This window comes from Dermacentor variabilis, chromosome 5, assembly GCF_050947875.1.
Source record: "Dermacentor variabilis isolate Ectoservices chromosome 5, ASM5094787v1, whole genome shotgun sequence".
Taxonomy (NCBI): domain Eukaryota; kingdom Metazoa; phylum Arthropoda; class Arachnida; order Ixodida; family Ixodidae; genus Dermacentor; species Dermacentor variabilis.
The window spans coordinates 64,099,533-64,124,297 of NC_134572.1; the positions used below are offsets into that span (position 1 = coordinate 64,099,533).

General features: G+C 45.9%; 1 protein-coding gene across 2 annotated transcripts in view; it reads left to right on the forward strand.

Moving 5' to 3' along the window:
* qvr (glycosylphosphatidylinositol-anchored protein quiver) overlaps window positions 1-24,765 on the forward strand; it is a 60,908-nt gene that overhangs the window by 9,709 nt on the left and 26,434 nt on the right. The window contains exon 2 of one of the 2 annotated variants that reach the window (XM_075692639.1): window positions 22,059-22,109. The exons of the other annotated variant lie outside the window; for it this stretch is intronic. Coding sequence (XP_075548754.1) covers window positions 22,059-22,109 — 51 coding nt within the window. The remainder of the gene's footprint in view (window positions 1-22,058; window positions 22,110-24,765) is intronic. 2 annotated transcript variants of the gene reach the window in all.

Here is a 24,765-nt window from a genome sequence, read left to right on the forward strand (position 1 = left end):
CAATTAACCGAATTAATACACGAAGTGTCACTAGCCATTGACAACCAGAGAGAGAGAGAGAGAGAGAGAGAGAGAGAGAGAGAGAGAGAGAGAGGGCTCTTTATTAGAAAGACAGAGAATTTTGCCGGCGCGTATATAACCGCTGGCATGCTACTCTGTATAGGGATGGGGAATAGGATTAAAAGATTCCAGAAGAGAGTGGGAGAAAAAGAGGATAAAAATAAATATGAAATGTCCGAGTGGACCTAATACTAATATTTACAGGTGACATGGCGGATAAATTTAGGCTTTTGTATAGGAAGGATGCAATTTTTAAAGCTTTCCTATTTGACCAATTTCTGTCAGGTATTTGAACAATAAATCCAAAACCCGTCGCTGTTTTGAAGGGCCGGGCATTGGACCTAAGATGCTCGGTAACGTTAACGGTTCGTGGCAAATCATGTCCATTTGGTGCTCAAAAAATTGTCTCTCGTCGCGGTACGCGGGGCATTCTAGTAATATGTGCTCAATTGTCAACCAAAAACAGATAGATCTAATTCTACTTGACTTCAAGAAATCATTTGATCGGGTATCCCATAAAAAACGAACTATAATACTTGAATCAATATTAGGTAAAGGACCAATTAGTGACAAGATCAGTTCTTACCTTACAAACTGCACACAGTTCGTCGAAATTAATCACAAAATGTTACATTAGGTGTGCCTCAGGGCTGTGTCATGGCTCCAATTTTATTTCTTATTTTTATTAATGATCTACCCGCATCTATCAAGACTAACTATTGGGATTTTTGCCGACGATTGCATAGTATATAAAGAAATTAACGGCCTTAATGACCACCTAACCCTCGAAAACGACCTAAAATCAGTATAGCAATGGTGCATGGAGTGGCAAATGACATTAAATATAGGTCAGTCAGCTCTACTTAGAATAACCAGGGAAAACATTATATCAGACTTTTCTTACACAGTCGGCAACACCCAACTAACACCAGTTAAAGAACACAAGTATTTTGGACTAATCACATCACATGACTTGAAGTGGGAGGCACACGTAAATCATGGAACGCCATCTCCAAGCAATGGCTATTTTTTCCTGAAAAGGCGCCTCCATTCAGCACCAGTCCCAACAAAGCTTCTTGTCTAGAACACATTTGTTAGACCAGTACTCGTGTACGCTAACGTCGTTTGTTCCCATCCACAAATAACTTAATAAACTAGAGAGCGTGCAAAGAAAAGCAGTAAGGTTTATTTTTATAAAATCCCGCATATCTGACTCCCCCTCTGAACTAATGGAAAAAGCTTGAATACTAACCCTCCGTAACAGTGCCAAACTCGCACGCCAGGAAATGATGTTTCTACTTTTTCACAATACGCTTCGTATTGATAGCACCAAATATTTATCTAACTCAGAAACTAAACTCTCACGTCATAAACACCCCCAATTTCTTTAGGAATACCGGGTTCAAAACTAACTGCTTTAAATTTTCCTTTTTTCCACAGGCGATAAGGGAATGGAATAGCCTGCCTACATATATAACTACTTGTAGTAACTAAGATAATTTCCTGTCACTGCTTGAAAACTACCTACATGTTTCTCAAATATAAACTATTTGTAAGGTTCTAACCTTACTGTTTACTGTCTACAAAGACGTTGATTAAGTTCTCTACGACCTACATTCACTACGTGCGTTTTTTTATCATGGCGCGCACTTTGTAACTCCTGTATTAATGATTCATTCATTATACATGTTATACCATATGTGCTCGTTAATTGATTGTACGCGCAATAAACCCCTTTTGTATTTACCCCAAAATCTTATTTGGGACATGTTCAACCATTCTACACTTGCGTAATATGTTTATTATACGTACGCCCTTCCTGCTAAAATCCCCGTTGGGCTTGACAGTATGTCTGAAATAAATGAATATTCTAAATGCGCAAGAAATCTGATATACACAGGAGGAAATGCACCAAAATGACAGCACTGGTTCCTTTAGCTACGTTAGCAGGAATCTTAAACTCGGGCTCATTTAAATGTCCCGTTTGCCTCATGTGGAGCTCTCCCGATATGTTTATCATATCGCTCGTTGACTTATTTTTAGGTGGACGTCAGAGAACCACTGGATGTCAAAATTATCTTGTGCACTCCACTACGGCGTCTCTCAAAACCACAGTGTTGCTTTGGGACAGTGAACCCTATGAATCAATTAGTAGCATCTGTTTTGACATATATTGAAGCCAGACTCAGGCTCGAGCTGGAGCTCTTGCTGAAATAGTTGTGATATCTATCCGTGTGTACGAGTGCTCGAGGTAGCTAACTCTGAATTATTACCCGTCTTCCTGTCTTATCAACTTTTCAAGCAACAAGCAAGCAACTCGATTTATCAAGTAACATTTATAAAGCAACGAGCACAACTCGATTTTCTTCAGTTACGCACGTAACGCACCAACTTTCGCACTAGATGAGTGCTGCATTTTTCAGACCAAATATCATGATTATAAAGGAAAGGAGCGAAATTAAGGTGACCACGAAAAATCATACATCTTTACTTAACATTTTCTCTTATTGAAAAGCAAAAGAAGTATAAAACGCCCGGAAGTTACAATACTTAAAACCTCGTAGCACGATGTTTGGAGTTAGTTAGCTACACTACAAAAGCTTCGTCGAAAGTTATGCAAGCTAAGCCTGCGGCAATATTTGAAGCGGACGAACCTGACCTTTCTGTATATTTGCATCAGTAGTTCGTAAGCAAGCCCTCTGCTAAATTTAACATTATCGAGGTAAATATTCAGTTACTGTAACTTTATACGGGAGGTTTGCGCTCTTCGAAGGTTTCGCAAAGTATACTTCACACAACTATGATATCTGTTTTTGTGTGCGAAGCAATGCACCCGCCAAATTGTGACTTAAATGCGTTATAGCGCGGGATTTCAGGAATTTGTTAGGTACTTCATCCAACTTATTTCCTATCTTAAGCACAACGTAATCTAACAACTACGAACGTTTTCGTTGCTAGCTATAGAACGAACTTAACCAGAATTGTTGGGAAGTTTGAAGAGGGGCAGCATTTCTGTGTACCCCCCGTGGGATACGCACGAATAGGAGTAATAGCTCTGCGCGGAGCATGAGCGGGGCAAAATACTTCTTCGAACTTAAACCATTGTACGGTGAGGGCCACTTGGCACAGTTTGTTCAAAATTTGCGTGACGCGTTCACAGGCAACAAACAGAGACATAAGAAACGTGCACACTCGTTGCGCAAACGTACGAATACAGCGGACAAAAGACGTTGTGCAAACGTTATACCACGCAGGTCGGCAACGTGAACTTTGAGGGCCAGGAGACGAATAGCTCCCCGAAAAAAGAAAGAAAGAAAGGCATATTATGCAGCACAAATAAATCACTGGAGTAGTCTTAGAAATGCTGTTTGTTTAATTAAAGACGTTCTTGGTGCATCGTACCTGCATGCACGTAGGTTAAAAAAAGAGAATGATCGAATTTGTTTTAAAATACGGATACAGAACAGCCGCCACAGTGCGGCTGCACTATTGTGCTCACAAACTGGTCGTCGCCTTTTATTACAACGCTATGCATACCACAAAGCAATGGCACTGGTAGCCTTTGAGTCAGTGTTCTCGTTTGCCTGTAAAGTGACTGATTAATGCTCCAATAAAGGCCAACACCCGAACTCAACCGGGAGCGAGAAAATGCGCGTAAAAATTGCGTTTATTGAATTAAAGGAGCCAGACCGCCAATAGAATTCGTGAACATGGCCTGAAAAATTTTCGAAGAATCTTTGACAAGTTCAAATCCGCTTGTAACAAGAGAACTGGGCATTATCACCCGGTGCAATCTGTTTCATTAGTCTATTGCGTCCGTATACCTGTATGTGATCAATCAATCAATCAATCAATCAATCAATCAATCAATCAATCAATCAATCAATCAATCAATCAATCATTCAATCAATCAATCAATCAATCAAAACTTATTACATCAGTAGGGAATGTTCATATCGAGATATTTCGACCGACAGCCCTAATGACTGTTGAACAATCCAATACAACCAATGACTAGCTGCATTACACAAATATTACTGTTGTATCTGATTCAAACAGTTTACTACTTGGCATCCTCCCCTTCCCTCTCTCTATCTCATCTTTCTATTCCCTCTTTCCCGTACCCCAGAGTAGGGTAGCCAACCAGACGCATTTCTGGTTAACATCCCTGCCTTAATTCTCTCTTTATTTCCTATTCCTCCTCCCTCCTGGCCCATCTCGCCGCCTTTGGCTTCCTTCGAAACGATGCGCGGTGCTGTAGTATCGCCCTTGGTTCCTTCAACAAGCACTGCACTCTACTAGATGTGCCTGGAATTGTGCCGTTTCTTTTTTCCTTACTGTCATGGTCATCGTGCACCACATATATGGTTGCACTAAATTTTCTTTGTTTCTTCATTTATAAGTTTCTCGGGTGACCTGGCGTCCAGTTAACCGCATTACATGTATCGAGTAATGTAAACAAGCCTTTAGTTGCCGAACAGATTACATTTAACATATCGTTTAACTTTTTTTTTAGAAAATGGCAATATTCAATATTAGATATTCGGAGGTCACTTCTCTGCAACACTTCTGTTTGATTCGACTGCAAAATTTTGCTATTCGAGCGCCCCTACTAATTAATGAGCGATTATTCGTACAATAATAACAGCATAATAATAATAATAATAATAATAATAATAATAATAATAATAATAATAATAATAATAATAATAATAATAATAATAATAATAATAGAAACATCTAACTGAGTAACAAACGAGGTTACGAGTTTCTGAAAAAGCCCGAGTTGAGCACCAGGGGTCTGATACCTCGCCGAGCGAGAGAGGCCGCCGCATTTTGATAGGAGGCGGATCAAGGGCATTCGCTCACTAAGATTTCCGTGCCCTCAACACGGCCTTAGACGTTAGAAATTCAATCAGGATCCCTGCAATAATGAGTCCATGAGCCACAGATTTCTGTAATCTGCCGCTCTTTCACTCATTCGGTTACCTTATACACTTAAAGCGGTGTTGTATCTACAGTGTGTTTCACTTAACTTGAGCCAAACATTAAAAATATGCAAATGCTACATAGCTGGACAGAACCAAGGTGATGTTGTTTACCGTCGCTTGGAGACACTCGAATTATGTTTTCAATTGCTTCTAAGTATATAATTAGTCTTCATTAATTCATCAACGTCTAAATTATTATAATTAGATGAAAAGTGCCAATGAGAAAATTGTCGAACAACGTGGAAATTGCCCGATACAGCTTTCTGTTGCTCAGTACGTACTACAAAAAGTGTTTTTCCGTGTGTGGAAGTAGCCGGCGAATACGCTCAAAGCGCCTCGAGCGGCCAGTCGCGCGGCAATTTTTCGTTTATTCGCGGGCTTCTTTCACGCAAAAAAAAAAAAACCACTTTACGTCACGTATTGAGCAACAGAAAGCTGTATCGGGAGTTTCTCATGTTGTTTTACAATTTTCTCATTTACACTTTTAATCTAATTATAATAATATAGAAGTTGAATTATTAAGTCTAATTGGGTAATTAGGCGTAATGCAAGAAACAATCCGAGTATCTCCAAGCGACGGCAAATAACATTACATTGGTTCGGTTCAGCTACGTGGAATTTGCGTATATTTAAAGTTTCGCTCAAGTTACATGAAGCACGTACCCTGTATGTATTAACGCTTAGCATCTACGTGTCATTCTTTACTGAAAGTGAAAAACAGCGATAACATAGGAAGGGTACCAGGAGTCAACGTTTCGACAATGGGACTCTTCTTCGTCAGAGAAGCAACTGCTTTCCAACAGTGACCAAGCCACGCAGTTGCCACACTGACGCAGGCAGGTCCCCTTGTAATGTTGGCCCCAACGAAATTTCTTGTTCGACCACTGTTGAACAGTTACAGCCTCCATCTTCCTGTGAGCGGTGCCTGTCTCATTTGGTTTACTGACAGCGATATCGTATCGACAATTTGCATGACCATGTGTCAGTTTTTAAATGTTGTTTTGTACTATTTGAATGGCTTGATTACTTGACTTGTGCTTATTTGCGGGAGCTGTAGAACGTGCCGTTTCGTTGCTCTGTGCGTCATTTTTTTTTCACGTTAACTGTTTAAGCACATTTGCGAGATGCGCTCTATAGATTGCTAGGTGGTTTTTGTATCACCTCATGTTATGAGTCTTTGATCACTGAATAATTTATTGATTTTGGAGAGCGGGGCGACACATAGTTGCCGACATTTTCAGTTTCATCCAGATAAGTCATTCATCCATGGGCCGCATTTTGTAACAATTCTTCGACTTCGATATTGCTATCTTCGTAAGATCCGTCGCTCCAATGGCGATCGATCTGTGTGAGAGTAATGGTGCGACAGCGTGCGAGCCCAAACTACAAAGGTAGAGAAAAAAGCTGAAAAGGAAAGGAATGTTACAAAATCTGCCCTCCAGGTGTGCTTCGTGACGTAAGTGGAGGTGAACTGTCCGTCAGCAGCGATCTTAAGTTTATTAATGAACGCTTATATAACAATGTGCAAAGCCGTTAAGCAGCACTGCAGGAGTGTGCAGGTCGGTGTTGTTCGTTCACATGCGGCAGCCTCACAGCGTGTGTGCGTGCGTGCGTATGCGATTTAGTTAGTGAATAAGCGAAATCTTATATAACGATGTGCGAGGCATATTTGGTGTCTGCTTGACTCGATCCACAAGGACCGGCGCTTTCATTCCTCGACTGTTTCTTGTTTTTAGCGTTTATCGAGGTCGCCGTCGTACTTAGCTCAAGATATGCTGTCCCTTTGCAGATCTAATAGGTTGTAGCTATAACCCTGGAAAAAAAGAAGGAAAACCAAACAGAAAAGGACAGCAGGAAACGACGCTCGTCTCGGCTTAAACATGAAATCATGAGACAAACACCAACTTAGTTATCCCCCTACCGGTCATTTCTTTCTTTTATTCTTCTTCGCATCTTTACTTAGCGCTTTTCATTTCGCCTTCGCTGCGAGGATTGGTAAGACGCGAAACACTGCCGAGCCGATTCATTTCTTGCGTTTGACATCTCAAAATAACGCTGCGAGAGACGCAGTTACTGTCGGTTTAATTTTGACCACCCGCGGGTTATTGAAGTAACCGAGCCACGCAATACATATGTCTGCTCTAAGGGAACAATCTACGAGAGAAGAAGGACGGCTGCAGTTACAATTTGGGAAGTTAAGTTTATTTTTCTGCTCTAGAGAACGACGGAGGCGAGTCATTGGATGATTGGCCCTGATGGGCCGCCCCAGGGCATCGGCTTCCCAGTACAGTGAAGTCGACAGTGGTATCCGCAAAAAGAAATTTTACCGCGTAGCGAGTACACATTATTCGAGATGTTAGAGTCTATCACACTCCACGTCTCGTCGGTTAACCGACGACGCAAAAAGAGGAAGCATGTCAGGGCAAGCGAAATAACGCACTAATAGTAAAGAGACAGAGGAAAGGGTAAAGGCAGGGAGGTTAACCAGAGGGGAAGATCCGATTTGCTACCCTACGCTGGGGAGAGAGGGGAGGGGAGGTAAAGTGATAACAATGTAGAGATAAAGAAAGAAAGGAGCATAGACATACAATCACAGTCGGTCACTGTCGCTGCATACTGTCACCGCGCAGCACAGTAGCACTTGCAGCACTATAAACATCTGTTCAGGCTACAGCCGCTTGTCCAATTCTGTTGCCTTTAAAAACTGCAACAGTGCCCTCGTTGCCCTCAGCTGCGATGGCTTGTGATGGCGGTATTTTAAAATAAGTTCCTATGTTAGAGGTCTTCGGTCAAAGCGCGCTATCGCGATTGCGAGCGATCGTCTCTGTAAATTATAGCGAGGACAGTCACAGAGAAGGTGTTGAAGAGCCTCCTCCTTACCACAGTCATCACACGAGGTGTCGTCGGCCCATCCCATTCGGAAAGCAAAAAACTTGGCGAAGACCGCTCCTAGCCATATTCGACAAAGTAGAGTAGCTTCGCGATGGCAGAGTACAGCTTGAATGCAGAGGCGTAAAGAGGAGTTTAGGTTGTGCAGCCGGTTGTTCTGAAAACTTCCTGCGTTCCACAAGGAGAACGTGATATCACGGCTGAGCATTCGCAGTTTTCTATAGCGGCATCTGTCCTTGATAATGTTATCGGCTTTTCTTCGTCCCCTTGAAGAGACGACCAAGCAGCGTTATCGGCGTGTTCGTTCCCTATGACGCCGCAGTGACTTGGAAGCCACTGAAATGTCACATGGTCCTTTCTCAGTCAGGGTATGGATTAGTTCTCTAATCTCGAATACCAATTGTTCGTGTGGTCTACACCGCAGGGCTGATAGCAAAGGCTGCAGTGCTGCCTTTGAGGCACTGAATATTGACCATCTTCGAGGTTGTTCTTGGCTGACGAGACGAAGTGCAGCGCGAAGATCCGCAAGTTCCGCAGCCATCGGTGCCGTTGGGTGACATGTCTTGAAACTGATGGTAGTGGCTTTCGCTAGGAAAACCACGGCTCCAGAGGAACACTGGAGAGTTGCCGATCCATCAGTATAAATATGTACGTGGTCGGCGTACCTCTCGTGCAAAAGGAGCAGAGTTAGTTGTTTAAGAGCAGGTGATGACCGCTCAGATTTTTTCCCGATTCCTGGTACGGTGAGGTGCACTGCAGGTCGAGCCAAACACCATGGATGAATCCATGGCTTAGGTGCGGGGGTGAAGCCTTATGGAAGGCAGCTGTAATAATCCGAAGCCGTAGTACAAAATGATGCCTGCGGCCTTTCTGACGGTAGTGTCGCCAGATGGTGGGAACGGGCACGGGCAACGTGCCTAATGTGCACTCTCAACACTTCCACCGCAATGTGTGCTTGTATGGGTTGGTCCCTGGCGATCGCAATTGTCGCTACTGTCGATGTGCATTTTGGCAAACCAAGACAAACCCTGAGAGCCCGAGCTTGAATAGCCTGTAGAGCACGAAGATTTGTCTGGCAAGTGTTGGTCAGTACGGGCAAACTGTATCTCAAGAAGCCAAGAAAAAGAGCCCTGTATAATTCCAACATTGCATGCACTGACATTCCCCACGTCTTTCCGCCCAGAAACTTGAAAAGCTGGGAGATGGCTGTCAGACGCTGTTTCAAGTATGTCACGTGCGGGCTCCATGAGAGATCTCTATCAATGATTATGCCGAGAAATCTGTGAGTCTTCTCATAAGAAATTATCTGGCCATTTATTGAGATGGCGTAGGGTGTCATTGGTTTGCGAGTGAGTGCCATCAGTGCGCATTTGTCTGACGAGATTTCAAGACCTTGGTTGCGGAGGTATATAGTTGTTAGAGTAGCAGCTTTTTGAAGTCTTGCACGCATCTGAGGACGTGTCACACCTGAAGTCCATATACATATGTCGTCTGCGTACATTGATATCTTGATCGCTGCTGGCAGATGATCAACGAGACCAATGAGTGTGAGGTTGAATAGGGTAGGGCTTAGTACATCGCCTGGAGGAACACCTCTGAAGGTGTAGTGTCGTGCGGTTTGACCATCGCCGGTACACAAAAAGAACGATCTCATAAAAAGGTAATGAGAAATTCATTGGAAAGCTCGAACCACCTAGGCCAACCATCTCAAGAGCATCGAGGATAGCCTCGTGTGATACGTTGTCGTATGCCCCCTTGACATCCAAGAACAAAGCTGCAGATAATCTTTTGCGTGACTTTTGATGCTGGACATACGAAGCGAGATCAACAACACTGTCTACTGATGAGCGATCTCGACAAAAACCAACCATGCAATTTGGTAACAAGTTGTAGTGTTCCAGGTACCACTCCAAGCGGGCAAGGATCATCTTTTCCATTATCTTTCCCACACAGCTGGTCAGCGCTATTGGGGGGTATGAGGTGAGTTCAAGCGTGGACTTGCCTTGCTTCAGGAGAGGGACCAGGCGGCTTGTCTACCATTCTTCGGAAACCATGCCATCTTGCCAAGATACGTTGTATAGATGTAACTGTTCTCTCCGTGCGCCATCACTCAGATTGCTCAAGGCGCGGTAGGATATTCCATCTGGTCCCGCGGATGAAGGACGCCTGCATAAAGCAAGAGCCGCTTATAGTTCTTCCATTATGAAAAGAAGATTCATGCGGCCGTCACGTGAAACAGGAATGTGACTGGTGGCTGGAAAGCCTGTACCGGTTGCTTGGCCAGCGATCCTTGCACAAAAGTCTTCTGCAACATCAGCAATCAGTCGCCTCTGGAAGAGCGCCAGCGCTTTGAATGGGAAGCGTTGTTAAGGGAGAGAATGTAGACCACGTATGGTTCTCCAGATGTGGGGAAAGTGGCTTTCGGGGGTCTAGTGACTGCCAAAACGTTGTCCAACGTCGAGATACCAATCTATCGATGCGACATTGAATTTTCTTTTGTAGTCATCTGGCTGTCCTAAGGTCTTCGATGGATATTGTACGCCGGTAACGCCGCTCCGCACGACGACGGAGTGCACGAAGTCGCTCCAGCTCTATATCCAATTCCATGTGCTTCGATGAAACCGTGACCATGCGCGTGGCGTCTCGCACTGCAGACTTGATTGTTTCCTATAATCCAGAGGACAAGCCCTCTCGGCAAGCATCTTCCATGGTAGAAGTAAAATTAGTCCAGTCAATTATTCGAATGGTGTTTCGTGCGAAGGACCTGGACATCCCTTTGATGACGAGGTACGTGGGAGTGTGATCACTCCCGTGTGTCTCGATATCCGAAAACCATTTAACACATCCTGTGAAAGAGCTGGAGATGAAAGCTAGGTCAAGACAGCTGCCATAATACGCACCTCGTATAAACGTTGGGCTGCCGTCATTCAAGAGTGAAAGGCCCTGGTTGCAGGCGAAGTTTGCAAGTCATTGCCCTCTTGCATTTGTCCTTGTGCTTCCCCATGCCATATAGTGCGCATTAAAATCTCCAATGATGACATATGGAGTAGGGCACACCGACAAGATGTTCGTTAATCTTTTGGGATCAAAATTACTTGAAGGCGATATATAAACGCCTACAAGTGTAAACATGAGCTTGCCCTTTTTAATTGTTAGGCAAACATATTGATTGTTATCATGAGGCGGAATCGGCTGGCGAACATAGGTCAGTTCTCGTCGAATAAAAACGATGACTTTGCTGCATGCCTCAGTTGCTGCGGATATAACAGCTTCGTATCCCGATAATCTGACTGGTTTTTACACGTTAGGCTCACGTATGACAATGATTGGGAACAAATTAGTATATGTATACTGACGAAAGTCTGAAAGGCGTGATTTTAGTCCTCTTGCGTACCACTGGATGATTGATGCTGTCTTGACTTCTTCTGGAAATGAATGGGCGATGGTTGGCCATGCCTCTATTCGAGAGACTCAAGCACTGGGCTTAAGGCGTCCAGTACTTTCAGTGCATCTCGAGCAGATGTAGTTCCAAGGTTCGACAGAATCACTCGAATGGCATCAATGAGGAGACGCAACATTGAAATGATTTGCCGATCTGCTTTGGGCGTGTCATCAGCGGCAGGAGTACTCGCTTGCGTTGATCTATTCGCGTTGACAGTTCTCCTTCTGGCCCTCTTTCTGCGGATAGTGATGAAGCTATTATCCGATGAGTCTTCATCCGACACGGAGCACAGCTCAGTGTCCTCGATGTCATAGAGGACGCTTCCTCTCTTTCTCGTGAAGGACGGCCTTGATGACCTCTGGCCAGGAGGGCCTCTGGAAGGCTCCGCGTCCATGGCCACAAGACCGGGAGCCGAGGCACCAGGAAATTCCGAAGAATTCGCCAGAAACCAGAGAACACAGATAGAGGCGTTCTACCGAGAAGACACTTCGTCGTCTTGCCCCACTAATAGTAAAGTGGCACATAAACCAGCACAATGCGAATGTACACATCATGGCTGCATGCACAACATACGTGAACTCACATGGCGCAACACATCGAAAGAAGATATAAGAGATGTCAGGGTAACCGTAAACAGCGACTATAGAAATTAGGTGGCGTACAAATTGTGAAACGGCGGCGACATTTATTTGCGCGGCATCTCAATCAAATTAAGTTGCACAGTACTACACACGCACACACATATCTATATAATATCATATAGGTGCAGTTATAACTGCAATGAGTCGTTGTGGATTATTCTTCCTTTAATTTCATCATTCCCCTTCGAGAAGACGGGGAGTAATTCTGCGATCGGAGCGAAGGCCGGGCTGCAACTCGCAGCTGCACCCGGCGGTGGCGCCGCTCGCAGAGCAGTGGTCGGCATCGACTGCTCCACGCACACAGTCACGTGTCTACTCGCACTGCGACAGAAGGAGAAGCGGAGGCCCCCCTCCCTCCCCTCCCGAAAACCTCCTTTCCTCCGCCGCTGCCGCTTCCCGTACGACAGCGGCGACGCCGCCACGCGGTCGCCGCGCTGGTTGTCGCCACCAATGAGGGACCCTCTCACTTCCCTTCGAACCTCCACAACCCTATTTTCCTTTCCACTGTCCCGTCACCCCTGGCTTCTAACCCCTTTCCTTTTCCCGCCGTATTACTTTCTCGCACTCACTCGTTTCCCCTATGCTCCTCTCCACTAAATTCCCAGCACACCGCGTGATATTCTCTCTATCTCTATCGGCATTTCCGTTCCTCAGTTTCATGCTCGCTTTTCACCGCTATTTTTACGTTCTCTCTCTCTCTCTCTTTTTGTCTTCTTCTCGCTGTGTAAATGCTGAAAGCGAGTGAACTCAAAGAAAGCTCGAAGGAGGACAGGCACGTAGAGAAGAAGACAAAGTCGAGCGGCGCTCTCGCGACTGTTTATTGACGGAGGAGAACGCCCAAATATGTCCCCTTTTCTGGATCGCTTGCGCAAAGCAACTAAAACACCCTGACTAAAAGGAAGCCTACGTCAAGTCTTAGTGATGAAAAAAAGCCTCGGTGGATAGCAGAGAAAGCTCTTGGCAAATGTTTGCCGACGAGACATTTTTTTTTACCCCGAGAGAAGAGTACCAAGCGCTAGAGTAACGTTGTTTTACCCGTTCGCTCATCTCCGCCGAAGCTTATCATAGGTTACAACGTTCTGCTTCTGAGCCCTTGGTCGCAGGTTCGGTTCCCGGCCGCATTCCTATGGGGGCCCGGATGAGAAAAAAAAAGCGGAAAGATGCTCAGGTACTAGGAGTTTAGAGGCGGTTAAAGAAATCGTCTCTCGTAACGCAGACATCGGTCAGTCAGTCATGAACAATATATATATATATATATATATATATATATATATATATATATATATATTTGTGTTTTTCTTCTTTCCGCCTGTCCGCTAGTCTGTTCATTCCATCTACCAACCACATGCTTCTGACTTATGTGCAGAAATCCGGATATCAAGCAAAATAAACCTTGGCCGGTATTTTGTAGCGATGCCTTTCCCGATTCTATGCTTTTTCAGGCTTTTCGCGCTTGGCCAGTGGTCAGAGCGACGGTCTGCCCACATTATCAACGGGATCAGGCGGCCGTGTGTGGTGGATGATAAGAATAGCATAGAATAAGGCATAAGGCATCGCTATAATATAGCGACCCTGGGGCCTAATTCACGAGCCTTTTCGTCCGGAAGTGCTGTTTGCCATTGGTCAGCCGCCTTCGCTAATAATATGTCTAGCATCAAGATTGGCTGTAATTTGCTCTCACGAACAATTCTAGCGTGAGATCTGGATACTGCGGGCTCTACACTTTACACATTTGTCGATGTAGCTACTGTTGCCTGTACAGTCAACCGCAAAAGTTTACCGACCACGGGAACTGAGAAAACGTTGGATTTTTCTATAACAGTATTGTTACCGTAGCCAGTAAAACGGCACAACACTATATTGTTCATACATACGTAGACGTATAGTACGTGCTAGAAATCCGGGGCGGTCTTCACAAAGCGTTTCATTCACAAGTGCACTTTGCCATTGGATGGCGGTATTCACTAATCGTATGTCCAGCGTCAGGCTTGATTAGCATTTGCTCTTAGGGACAATTCCAGCCTAAGAGCCTTTTGTGAATATGGGCTTTCTTTCTTTATTCGTTTGGGTTGCCACGTGACATACTGTCAGGATGAAACTAAAGCACCCCTTACTTAATGTTTTAACGAATTTACTTTTTTTTCTACTCTAGTTTGCAACTTATACAGCCGTATTAGCATGTCAGGCATTTGGCTAGGCTGAGAAGTAGGGGAAGATGCTTAAATTCAAAGCAAATGAGTCGCATCATTATATCCGAGCAATAATTATTACCACATTGACAAACTAAAGAGCAACCACTTCAGTATTGTGCTGACTGCTAGAAAGTACGGTATGCTGGTTAATCTACTGATTGCTGTCACAATATCTAAATAGTGTCTTTCTTCCGCTGTCTCTTGACAGAATCATTAAAACATTAATTTTGTCCCTTCAAGCTTATTTGCAGCCATGCATTTCTTAGAAGAATTCGCCACGATTTCATCTTGATCGGCGTTGGCTTACACTCCAGAGAAAAGGGAGTGCTCACAAATATGCACAATTACTTTCTATTTCTCAATATTTAGGGTGTAGGGGTGGTGAGTGGGGGAGGGGGTATCGTAAGAACAGTCGAAAACTGCACTGAATGCGACACTAGCAAGTAAACTTGTCAATCTTACCACATGATCCTACATTAAACTCGGTTACAGGTGTTCCCTTTTTTTTCTACAGGCCGTCGGCGGTCATCTGCGACTTGCACGAGAATATTAGAACGTAAATGCTGTACATACGACGGCTCTGCAAAGATCGCCGCCAGCGTTGTGAAAGCCTAAGAAGACGGAAGAAAGGCAGTTGGATGGTCCCTTAGCCTAATCACGCGTTGTTCCGTCAGCGCGCATCATAACTGACTGTCACCGCGCGCCGATTGTTAAGCGGCATTGCGGCTCTCCGGTTCACTAAGCCCTCGTTTCGCCCGCGCTCTCGGGAGCTCCGGTCGTCTGACGAGAGCACCGGATACGACCCTCCCTCCTCTTTCGTGTCATCGTTTCGTCGTTGCCTGTGCCAGCCGGCAACGTTCGGCTCGGTGGAACTATAGCTACACAAGACCCACCGGATCGCCGATTACCGCGTTAGACGAGCGGTACTATATAAGCAGCAGCATAAGCGGCAGCATATATGGGGAACAACTCCGGGCAGGTGCGCCCGACGTTCCGTTCCGGGGCCTCTCCTTATACTATACGCCCTACCGTAATCGTCTCCGGCAGAAATTAATGCCCCGCATGCAGGAGGAACCTGAGGAGGGGGAGGGGAGGGGAAGGTGTAGTATCTTAGCGGAGCCTATTTCGGGCTCCGATCAAGCCGTCCTCCCCGCACTGCCTCCAGCCTGGTGCTGTCGTCGGCGCTGGGGGTATAGCGGCGCCAGATTTGCTCGCCGTACGCACACGTATGTACCGGAGCGTTCCGGCACGCGCTGCGTTCGGAGAGCCGCCGAGAGATAGCGTCGGGCGGACGTCGTTCCCGTCGAGCTAACTTGCTCGTTCGGCGCGGTTGTGTGCGTGCGCGCGCGCTGATTGTTCCCCTCGATGTTATTGCATACGCGCGTTCTTTCTTTACTTTTTTTTTTTTTTTTTTGCTGCTGTTGCTGCTGCTGGCTCGTTTATTCGAGCACGCTCGGGTCTGTTGTTGTAGTGATCAGTTGTCGACCGATCATTGGGCCGGACGTACGTCGAGAACGCCCGTAATTTTAGTGTCTGATAAGGGATCGAGAGAGAGAGAGAGAGAGAGAGAGAGAGAGAGAGAGAGAGAGAGAGAGAGGAACGCGGTGTTATTTTGTTCGTCTGTGTTCGCGCAGTTCGCGCGTTGTCGCGCTGCGTTCTCCCATTATTTTAAGAAAAAAAAAAAAGACACGAAGCAGAAGGGGGCGTCGTTTAATAGCAGGGGTGCGGTTGATTTATTTCTTATAGCGTTGTGGAATGCGGGGCCTCGTTCTGCAAAGTAGGGTTCCGCCGTGTGTCCTCCTTCACAACCATACTGAAAAGAGAGATATATATAAACGAGGGGGCGTTAAAAGGGGCACGCACATTAATTCATAAAAGTATTTATAGAAGCGGGTCCGGTGGCGCTTACGGGATCGGTAATATATGGTCGTCTGAATAGCCTGAAAATCGTGGCAACTGTGGTGAACGTAATAAAACTGCTCTCAAGCATCCTTGCGCTTCGTACGTTAAGTTTCTTCAATAACGCTTTCGATCATAAGTTAGTTGTACGGCAATAATTAGTTTAATCTGTGTCCTGTGAGTGGAAGTGGAAGAAGTGGAAGAACAACAAATTGAAATATGAGTCAGTCAAGCACGATAAAACAGACAGCGCGTGATAGAAGCGAAAATTCAAGACGAAGCACACGCGGCCCTATGTTAACAAGTAGACATTGAGGAGTGCATATGTTAGAAAGGAAATGTTCGAAGAGCTGCGGGCAGATAACATCGGGGAATGTCACAACCGGCGCTGCGAGCCTGAGCACGGGGTGAGTGATAAGGTCGCAGTGGAGGGAACTCATTAAAAACAGCGCGCAGGAATAGGACATAGTTGACAAACTAATTGCGGCCTAATTTTATTTTGTTTACAGGGTTTCTAGCAGAGCATCTTGTTTGTAATATGAAAACCCCATAACCGCGGTGACCGTGGTATCAAAACCACTAAAGCCCTATATATCAAAGGCAGCTAATTTGTCAGCTAATTCCTCATTCAGGGCCGTGTATCTCGACACAACGTCAAGCCGTGAGGGAACGTCAGTGTGAGAGGAAAAAAAAAGGAAAAGTGAGTCGCTGTTTGTCTTCGCCAGCCGCTACCAAGAGCGCAGCTGCTATTTCTGGGAATTACTCTGGACCACAGGCTAAATGGGCGTTGCGCTGTTGACAGCGTTGCGACATGGTCATCACAGAGGATCTATGTGCTTTATAGCGTTGCTGGCATACGCTGGGGTAACCGCCCGACGTCCACGCTACGGTTACATTCACGGTTCGTTACCAGTAGGATACTGCGCCAACTTCCTCTAATGCCGCCTTCGGTCAGTCAGTACGAGCGCCCAGAAGCAATACACAATAAAGGCCTTCGACTATGTCTAGGGGTTCCTCAGCCAGCTTCGAGCGAAATTGTGTTGTACGAGGCTGAGTCATGCCCGTTCCAGATTCAGGCGTCTCAGGGTCTTTTGCTTCAGTTTCTACGACTAAATGAGTCTTCGCCCGGCAAAGCTCTTCTCCAATGTATAGGTGCCAGGACGCATTCACATTTTCATGCAACGCTGAACAAGTTTCGCGCCTTAGGGTTGCGCTGCGCTCGAGACAAAGGCGAAAGATAGACCTGCCCTGGGCATTTGAACATATTACCTGCAGCTTAAGCGTGCCGGGACTATGTTCACAGAACACTGTTTCATCTCCAGAAGCAAAGTCCCTCGTTATGGAGCACTTGACGACCGGTTACCAGAATCACCTCTAACTGCACGCAGATGGTTCTGTCAAAGCGTATCCAGACAGCTGCGCAGCCTCGTTTTGCATACCCTCTTTGAGATCCACATGGTCTGGCCGGTTGGACAGTGCGGCCTCATCAACAGTTGACGAGGGTGTGGCAATAGCTGCTGCCTTACGAAATCTAAAGACTCTACTTGCTCAAGATGGCACAAGATGTCGTGCTCTTCACGGATTTGAAGGCGGCAATGCAACAATTCTGCAAGTTCCCAAGCAAGTCACCGTCATTTGTGGAATACCTCAACACCGAAAGGCTTCAACCTAAAGTTTCAGTGGATCCTTTCACATGTTGACATTGCTGGAAATGACGAAGCTGACGCTCTTGCGTAGGCAGCACTCGCATATCCGCGGAAAGTCAAAGTACTAAGCAGCAATAAAGTCACGATATCGGGCATCTGTGCTCGCTTTGTATCGCTTTGGATTCCGACACATACGCCCTGCGTAACCAGGCGGTTTCGTCGGGAGGAAGCCTCGCTACTGCACGGAATAAGGGCGGGACCCAGATGTACCCCTGCATGGCTATTCGAGATGGCACATACCGATTCACAGCTGCGTTTACTTCGTGCAGTGCGACAGGAGACATCGAATACTTTCTGCGGTCGTGCCCAAGCTATGTATACCGTGGTGAAAGGGTCGCTCTACTTGAGGAATGATAAAAGGAAGGCATACCGCATGCGTGTCTGCAACGCGCTGGGTTTCCAGAAGGATCTGATATTGGGTTCGAGGAGTTACGGAGTCGCCATCTGTCTCGGAAGCGCCTCCCTTGCGTAGTATGAGGGATCACGCGGCGCGCTCCTCATAGGTTTCGCTTACGGCGCTAAATAAAAACAACACGCGGCAGCCCTTCTGGACATTTATGTAGGTATTCTCAAAACGAGGGAAGTTTTTGATCGTCGATATAATAATCTTGGGCAAGCTGAAAGCACAGAATCGTTTACAGACGCTATCTCTTTACCGAATACGTACAGTGAACGCCCCTGCGCGCGGTCGCCGCTATGGAGTCTCCCGAACCGGCTTCTTGCGTGAAAGGTAGGCAAACGCTGAGAGTAAGCTATGTGAAATATGTTCTTATAGTGGGCTGTCTGTATAACCAAATGGGGCATAACAGAATGAAGCATCAATGCAGCGATCGCGCGGGTTCGCGGCGACCGACTGCGCGTCTGCATGCATGTCCGCGCACAATGTTTTGCTTTCGCTGTGAGCGCGTTTTTGCACCGTGCCATGAGCTTTAGGCCGCAGCATATTTGCATTTGACAGTACACTAGCAATCATTATTGCGTGGACGCTATCAGAACTATTCAAAAATAATTTCGTTATAGAGACTTCGACGCCTACAGTGACAGTGATGGGCCGTCGCGACGATTCAATCTTTTTCTGTCTTCTAAATTCTTAAGAAATATTATTTCTCAAGTTGGGGGGGGGGCGCACTATGTGTTTATCGGTCTTTTCAGCGTGCGATTTCCCTCTGCTTCTTTTTCATAATTCAGTGCATTAATTCATACCACAGATGTGACCATATGTCATGCTTTCTTTTTATGTGCTTCTTACCGCTCCCTTTCTACTCCAGTGAACTTGCCAGTATCTATAACACCGACAACTTCATAGACCAAACCGTCATGGCATTAGTCTGGCAGCGGACTCGGGCGAGCGTCTCAGTGCGCGTTTTCCGAACATCGCAAACCCGGCGCCGCAGCAGAAATCTTCCTCGCGTCTGTGCTTGCTGCATACCCGAGTTGTAGCCGATGACTGTTTGCCGGTTTTATGTTTCGCGAGCCAAGCTTCACGCAGCTTCATGTCCTGCGGCTACGTGTGAATAAGGCTGACATCGGGCTCCGTTGCGTACGTCCGGCACTGCGGCACCGAGCAGTAGCCTACCATGCTGCATGCCTCGAAAGGCAGCCACTATACCTATTATAGTACTTTCAAATGTTGTCAAGCAGGCACCCAAGGTGGTAAAGCCTCACCACTGAATCAGAACTGCGGCGCAGGTGGGACTTTAAACTTTCGTTTTCAGCTCGCTTCGGCGCTTCCGAAGCAGCCGACGCGGCCGCTGTGTCCTCGTGATCCCTCATGCCACGTCACGCCGATGGTGGCGCCAGATTTTCCAGTGGTGGAGCTCGCCCCCAATAGCTCGCAAGGAAGCATCGTGCCTTCTTATCGCGTTTGTAAGTGACGCTGCATTGTTCGGCAGATGGTGAATACCCCAGTGACAATGAAAAAGGCGCCCAGGCGGCGCAATTGATGGCCTCGATCGCCAGGCTGAACCCACCTGTAGCTACAACACGCCGCCACCATGCAGCTCTTATCAGCTTCGTCCAGCTTGCAAACAATATGCAACACGCAGGAAGGTTCGTCAAACTGGGGCTTTTCACGCTGTATCGAGATCCGTGGTCCTCAATGCGAAATTAGAGGCATTATTGCCAAAATTGATTATAAATATCTCGAAACCGGAGCACCCCAGGTGAATCAAACTGAAGTTGTTTTCAAATTCGATTGTCTTAATGTTTCCAATGTAAACTTACGTCAAAATTGCGATAGCAAGAAACTTAATTAAGACGTTGTTGTTAGGTGTCCGTTTGGTGACTCTAATCTGTCTCGGAAACTGTCTCCGCCAAAGCGCATAAACCGGCAGTGCAAGCAGATCTCGCGTAGTTAGCATAGCGTTTTTATTAAAATTACTGTTAGTTTAAATTTGAAGACCGTGTATATAGTTAAACTTTACTTTTGCTTAATCGGATATCACTCGCGACGCTAATGCTGTTCTACATTTTCGAATGTATAAGCGAACACGGGCGATTACGCTGGAATGTACCGTGATGGATAAATAGATGGATGAACGTTATTGTGGCCGTGATGCTTGTATAAATAGCGGCCGATTTTGAGCCGCGAGTTCGGATTCGTCGGCCGACTACTGTGCTCGCCGCTGTCGTTGTGCGTTCAGTGCTACTTGTATTTCTGGGCACAAGTTCGCCCGTTCAAGAGTCAAGGCTCGCATTCACACACACTAAAAAAAATCTTAATCTAGAATTGTTCGTAAGAGAAAATTTCAGCCAATCTTGACCCTGGACATATTAGCGAAAACGAACGGCCGATGCCGAAGAGCACTTGCGAAGGAAAATCTTTGTGAATTCTGCTCCAAATTCTTGGTTCACACTTCTGGCAGTGTTCAATTCATCATCTTCACGATAACGGGACACTATCTAAGTCCATGCTATTGACAACTTATTCGAACATTTTTCCTGCCGCACCGCCTGTAAGAAAGAAAAGAGAAAAAAAAAGACATATGATAATGCTAAATAAGAAAAACAAAGTTGTCCACTGTGACCTCGGGGCCGAATTCACAAAGCTTTTCATTCTGAAGAGCTGAAGACCTTCGACCAGACACTTTAGTCACTTGTTACTGTGTGTGCTTGTGTATGCTGTATGCGTCATTTCATTCGTCACCTTCGTCACCTGCAGTAGCTTGCTAGGGGTATGACGAGACAAATATCCCTAGTATCCATTGTCCCTTTCTGTCAAGGTGTCTCCATATGGAAACGCAACATACCTTCATGAATGTTCACATTAGTGACGACAAGATTATCTTGACCATAGCGCTGAACGTAAACGCAACCTTCTGTTAACCAAAAACAGTGCCATGTCTCTGTGGTACGGAGAATGACGCAAGGCAATAGTTTAAAGAGATGCACAACCAATGCTAGCGAGAAGTTGCACGTGTTGTTCTGTATCACTACTATTGGCGTCCTTTCGTGGACCAGAAGGCCCTCGGCTCAATAATAACCAGCGCGTCTACTCGTAACAGCTACTTCAGTTCTTTAAATGACATATCCGTAATCAATTAATTTTCGTAATTTGGCGGCTATAAGAACACCGAGTCATAATTTGTGGCTGAAAGAAGTTAAAGAGTGTTCCTCTGCTCACGCGTAAAATTTTCATGGGTTCTTTTGAGTTCTCTACCTTACCCTCGTTGTGCGTATACCCCCTGGCTTTTCCTTCTCACGATTTATTACCGCTACACCGGCGCGCAACTTTTGATAAGCGGTTCCGGCAGAGCCGTTCGGAAGCCGCGCGGCCAAAGGCTTCGGGGGCTAATTAATTAAGTTGCAGTGGAGCTCTCGAACGCTGCTGTTGAACTTTCTCTGCAGTTGGCGCCTGCCTCCCGAAGCGCACGAAGATTCGAGCTTAATTGTTCGTTTCCTGCCCTCTGCTATCTGCCCCACTTCTTCTTCTCCCCTCCCTCTTCATTTCGAATTAATCCGGTCAAGCATCGAAAGGAAGAGAATGGTGATGGGGGGGGTAGGGGCGGGGAGGCTAGGTTGTTGAGAGGGAAGGAGCGGTCTGCCACGGAGTTGATTGTTCGCTCGCCTGCTTGCGCGGAGACCACCGCACTTTTGCTCCGTCTCTTATTAGTGCCAACCTTTTACCCTTTTCTTCCTTTCTTTCGTTTCTGTTTCGTTCTTTGCTGCTCCGACGCTGCTTCCCTCGATGACCCTCCCGAGGATGCCCCTGTGTTGACTCGTGTGCTTCTCTGTTTCAGCTTCGCTTTTCGCGACGTTTACTTGCGTCCTGGCCGAAGAAGAGTGCCTGAGTGAGTGTCCAACAACTTACTCTTTTCTATTCCCCTTTTTTATTCTTTTTCTTTCTCTTCTTCTTTCTTTTCTTCGCGTTGATTCTCTGGCTTTGGAACGGATGTGTGAGCAGGCTAAAGCGCTCAGATTGCCGCTCTTGTCGGGAGACCACGATCGGACGTGGAGGAGTTGCGCCTGTAACGTGCGCGCAGAGGACTAGACGAGAGCAGTGATTGTGACGAAACTGGGACATGCATTGAGACACCAAGCTGCTGAAGAAGAACTGTTTTGTGTGTTGCAGCTTATTAAGACTTGAAAGTACATAACTATATAGCCTTAGACAGCCTAGCGGAGGGTGTGTACGTAAATGATATTGTTTATTTCATATTTTTGTTGCGTATCGCCTGAACAAAAAAATAAAAATAAAACAGAGATTTATTTGAGGTGGAGGTTCACGGATACAGCACTGGACATGCAGCGCCGTGTTCCCTTCATGTTGCTTGGTTTATAAAAGAAAGCCACATAATTTTTCTTTCATCTTTGCCCTTACAACTGTGGCGCGCTTTCGATATCCACGCCCTTCAATGTAACGCTTCACTACCCTCATGACAGGACAGATGATCCGAAAATATTGACGATGTCACAAAATTATCCAGAAGAAAAAAATGAGCCACCAATAAGTACGGATAAGACATGCTTCGTCAGCATAAACAGAAACGTGAACATGGTACAAGCTAAGAACACCTCGTATGTATGCGTGATTGTTTCAGTGTATGGTGAACGATAGCCGCGCTACCGATTTGTGAGCATGCTGCAAACTCGAAACCCAGTGGCGGAGCATGGGGCCCATTAACGGTGTTGAACGCTTACATACATAAGAGAGAGAGAGAGAGACATTAGTATTATTGTTCACAGAGAGGTATGGGAAAGAGAGTTAGAGGGGCCCCTAGTCCGGCGCTCCGAAGACGATGGCAGTTGTCTCGCCGGCCCGGTGGATCATGACCTGGCGAAAATCGGGAGGTCTGCAATGGAGGGCGTGATCCCACAGCTCCTGGGTAGTGAGGTGGGGTAGGAGAGGGGGGTAGGAAAGGAAATAGGGGAGCAGAGCATGACCGCGCGACATGGAAGGTTGTCGGCACGCTGCCGAATCCGGGACAGGAGTCCTTATATAGGTCCGGATTGAAGCGATGCAGTTTGTGAAGGGTAAGAAAAGTGCGCGTCTGCAGCTGGCGGAGGTCCACCTCTTTCTCTCGAGTGCAGGGCGGCGGAACGAAGATCGAACATGACTTTCTAAAATAATTACAGGTTGCACGTTTGGTTCTTGCTCGTTCGCGTCTCAAGACAGGTTAAACTTACCTAATGCAAGAAAAACGCAGAATGTGTTACAGTTTCTGTCAAGGTTACGTATATCGTCCGTTTATGATGGAACTCAGTTTGAAGACACTGTCTAGCTGAGGGTGTAAATGCGTGTAAATGCGCTCACCCAACAAACCGCAGGCAGATAATGGATCTAAATGTCCTCTTGCACGTCCAACTGGCTTTCTATATAAACTATACGGTGATGCCTCACTTCACGTATTACGTACCGTGCTCCAAAATTTTTTTGCTTGATGCGACAGCATGGTGATTGAAAAATCCTCGTTGGTTTATAGCAGTGCACTATCATATAACATGTGTGTAGCAAGTCATCTTGATTAAAAGTAAAGGACGGAAGCTGTTGACTAACGATCGTTTTCTTTAGAAGCGTGCCAAAATTTAATTGTTGAATGGTATCAACGGCAAAAAGCTCCTCATAAACTAAACGACTACGTTCGCGTAATCAGTGTTTTGAAAACTCGCCAATTGATCCTAAAACGTAAATCCCGAATTTCACTGGCAAATTTTGAACTGCACCGTTATTTTTTCTCCTTCAAAGATAAATGCTCCTGTTTATTATTTCTTTCAATTTTTAAAGATTGAGTTGGTTCCAGTCGGCATGCGTCCATGGTATATTTAACGAAGTTTTTTTTAATGTATAAGAGAATTGAGCATCACATACGTCATACGACAATGATTTATTTGTCAACTCAGGAGCCAAATGAGAACCGCTCCAAACCAAAGCAGTGAAATTTACGAGAGCAAATATGCACCATAACACTGATTAAAGTGGCGAATCGCATGTGTTGGTGCATATTTGAAAAGGCGGCAGCGCAATAAAAAAAGAAGAAAGAGAAAAGAATAAGACGCGGACGGAGACGAAACAACAAGGACGAGCATTTCTCAGTGCTCGTCCTTATCGTCATGTCTCTGTCCGTGTTTTCATTTCCTTTTTATTGCGCTGCCGCCTTTTCATATATTCCATAAACCTAAGTGCAACAATTCGGCCCGATCATACGAGTTCCTAAAGTAAGCTGATTATTCGATATTAGGGGTGTGAGGCATATGCTTTCTTTTAACTAACGTAGAAGCACTTCCGCCGTACTTGCTTCGCGCAGGTATTTGATCAGGCCTCGTAAAATTGTCCACTGCTATCGTGATAGCGCGCTTAGCGCGCGTGCCCTTTTCTTTTTGTTATCCCGTTCATTGTTCGTTACGCAGGTTCGGAGCAGCATGCCGATCGTGCAGCTTGGCTGCTAACCCGCGTAGCCTCTCGCGTGTAGCGTCGCGTACGTACACAAGCGTCGTTTCGATGCGGTG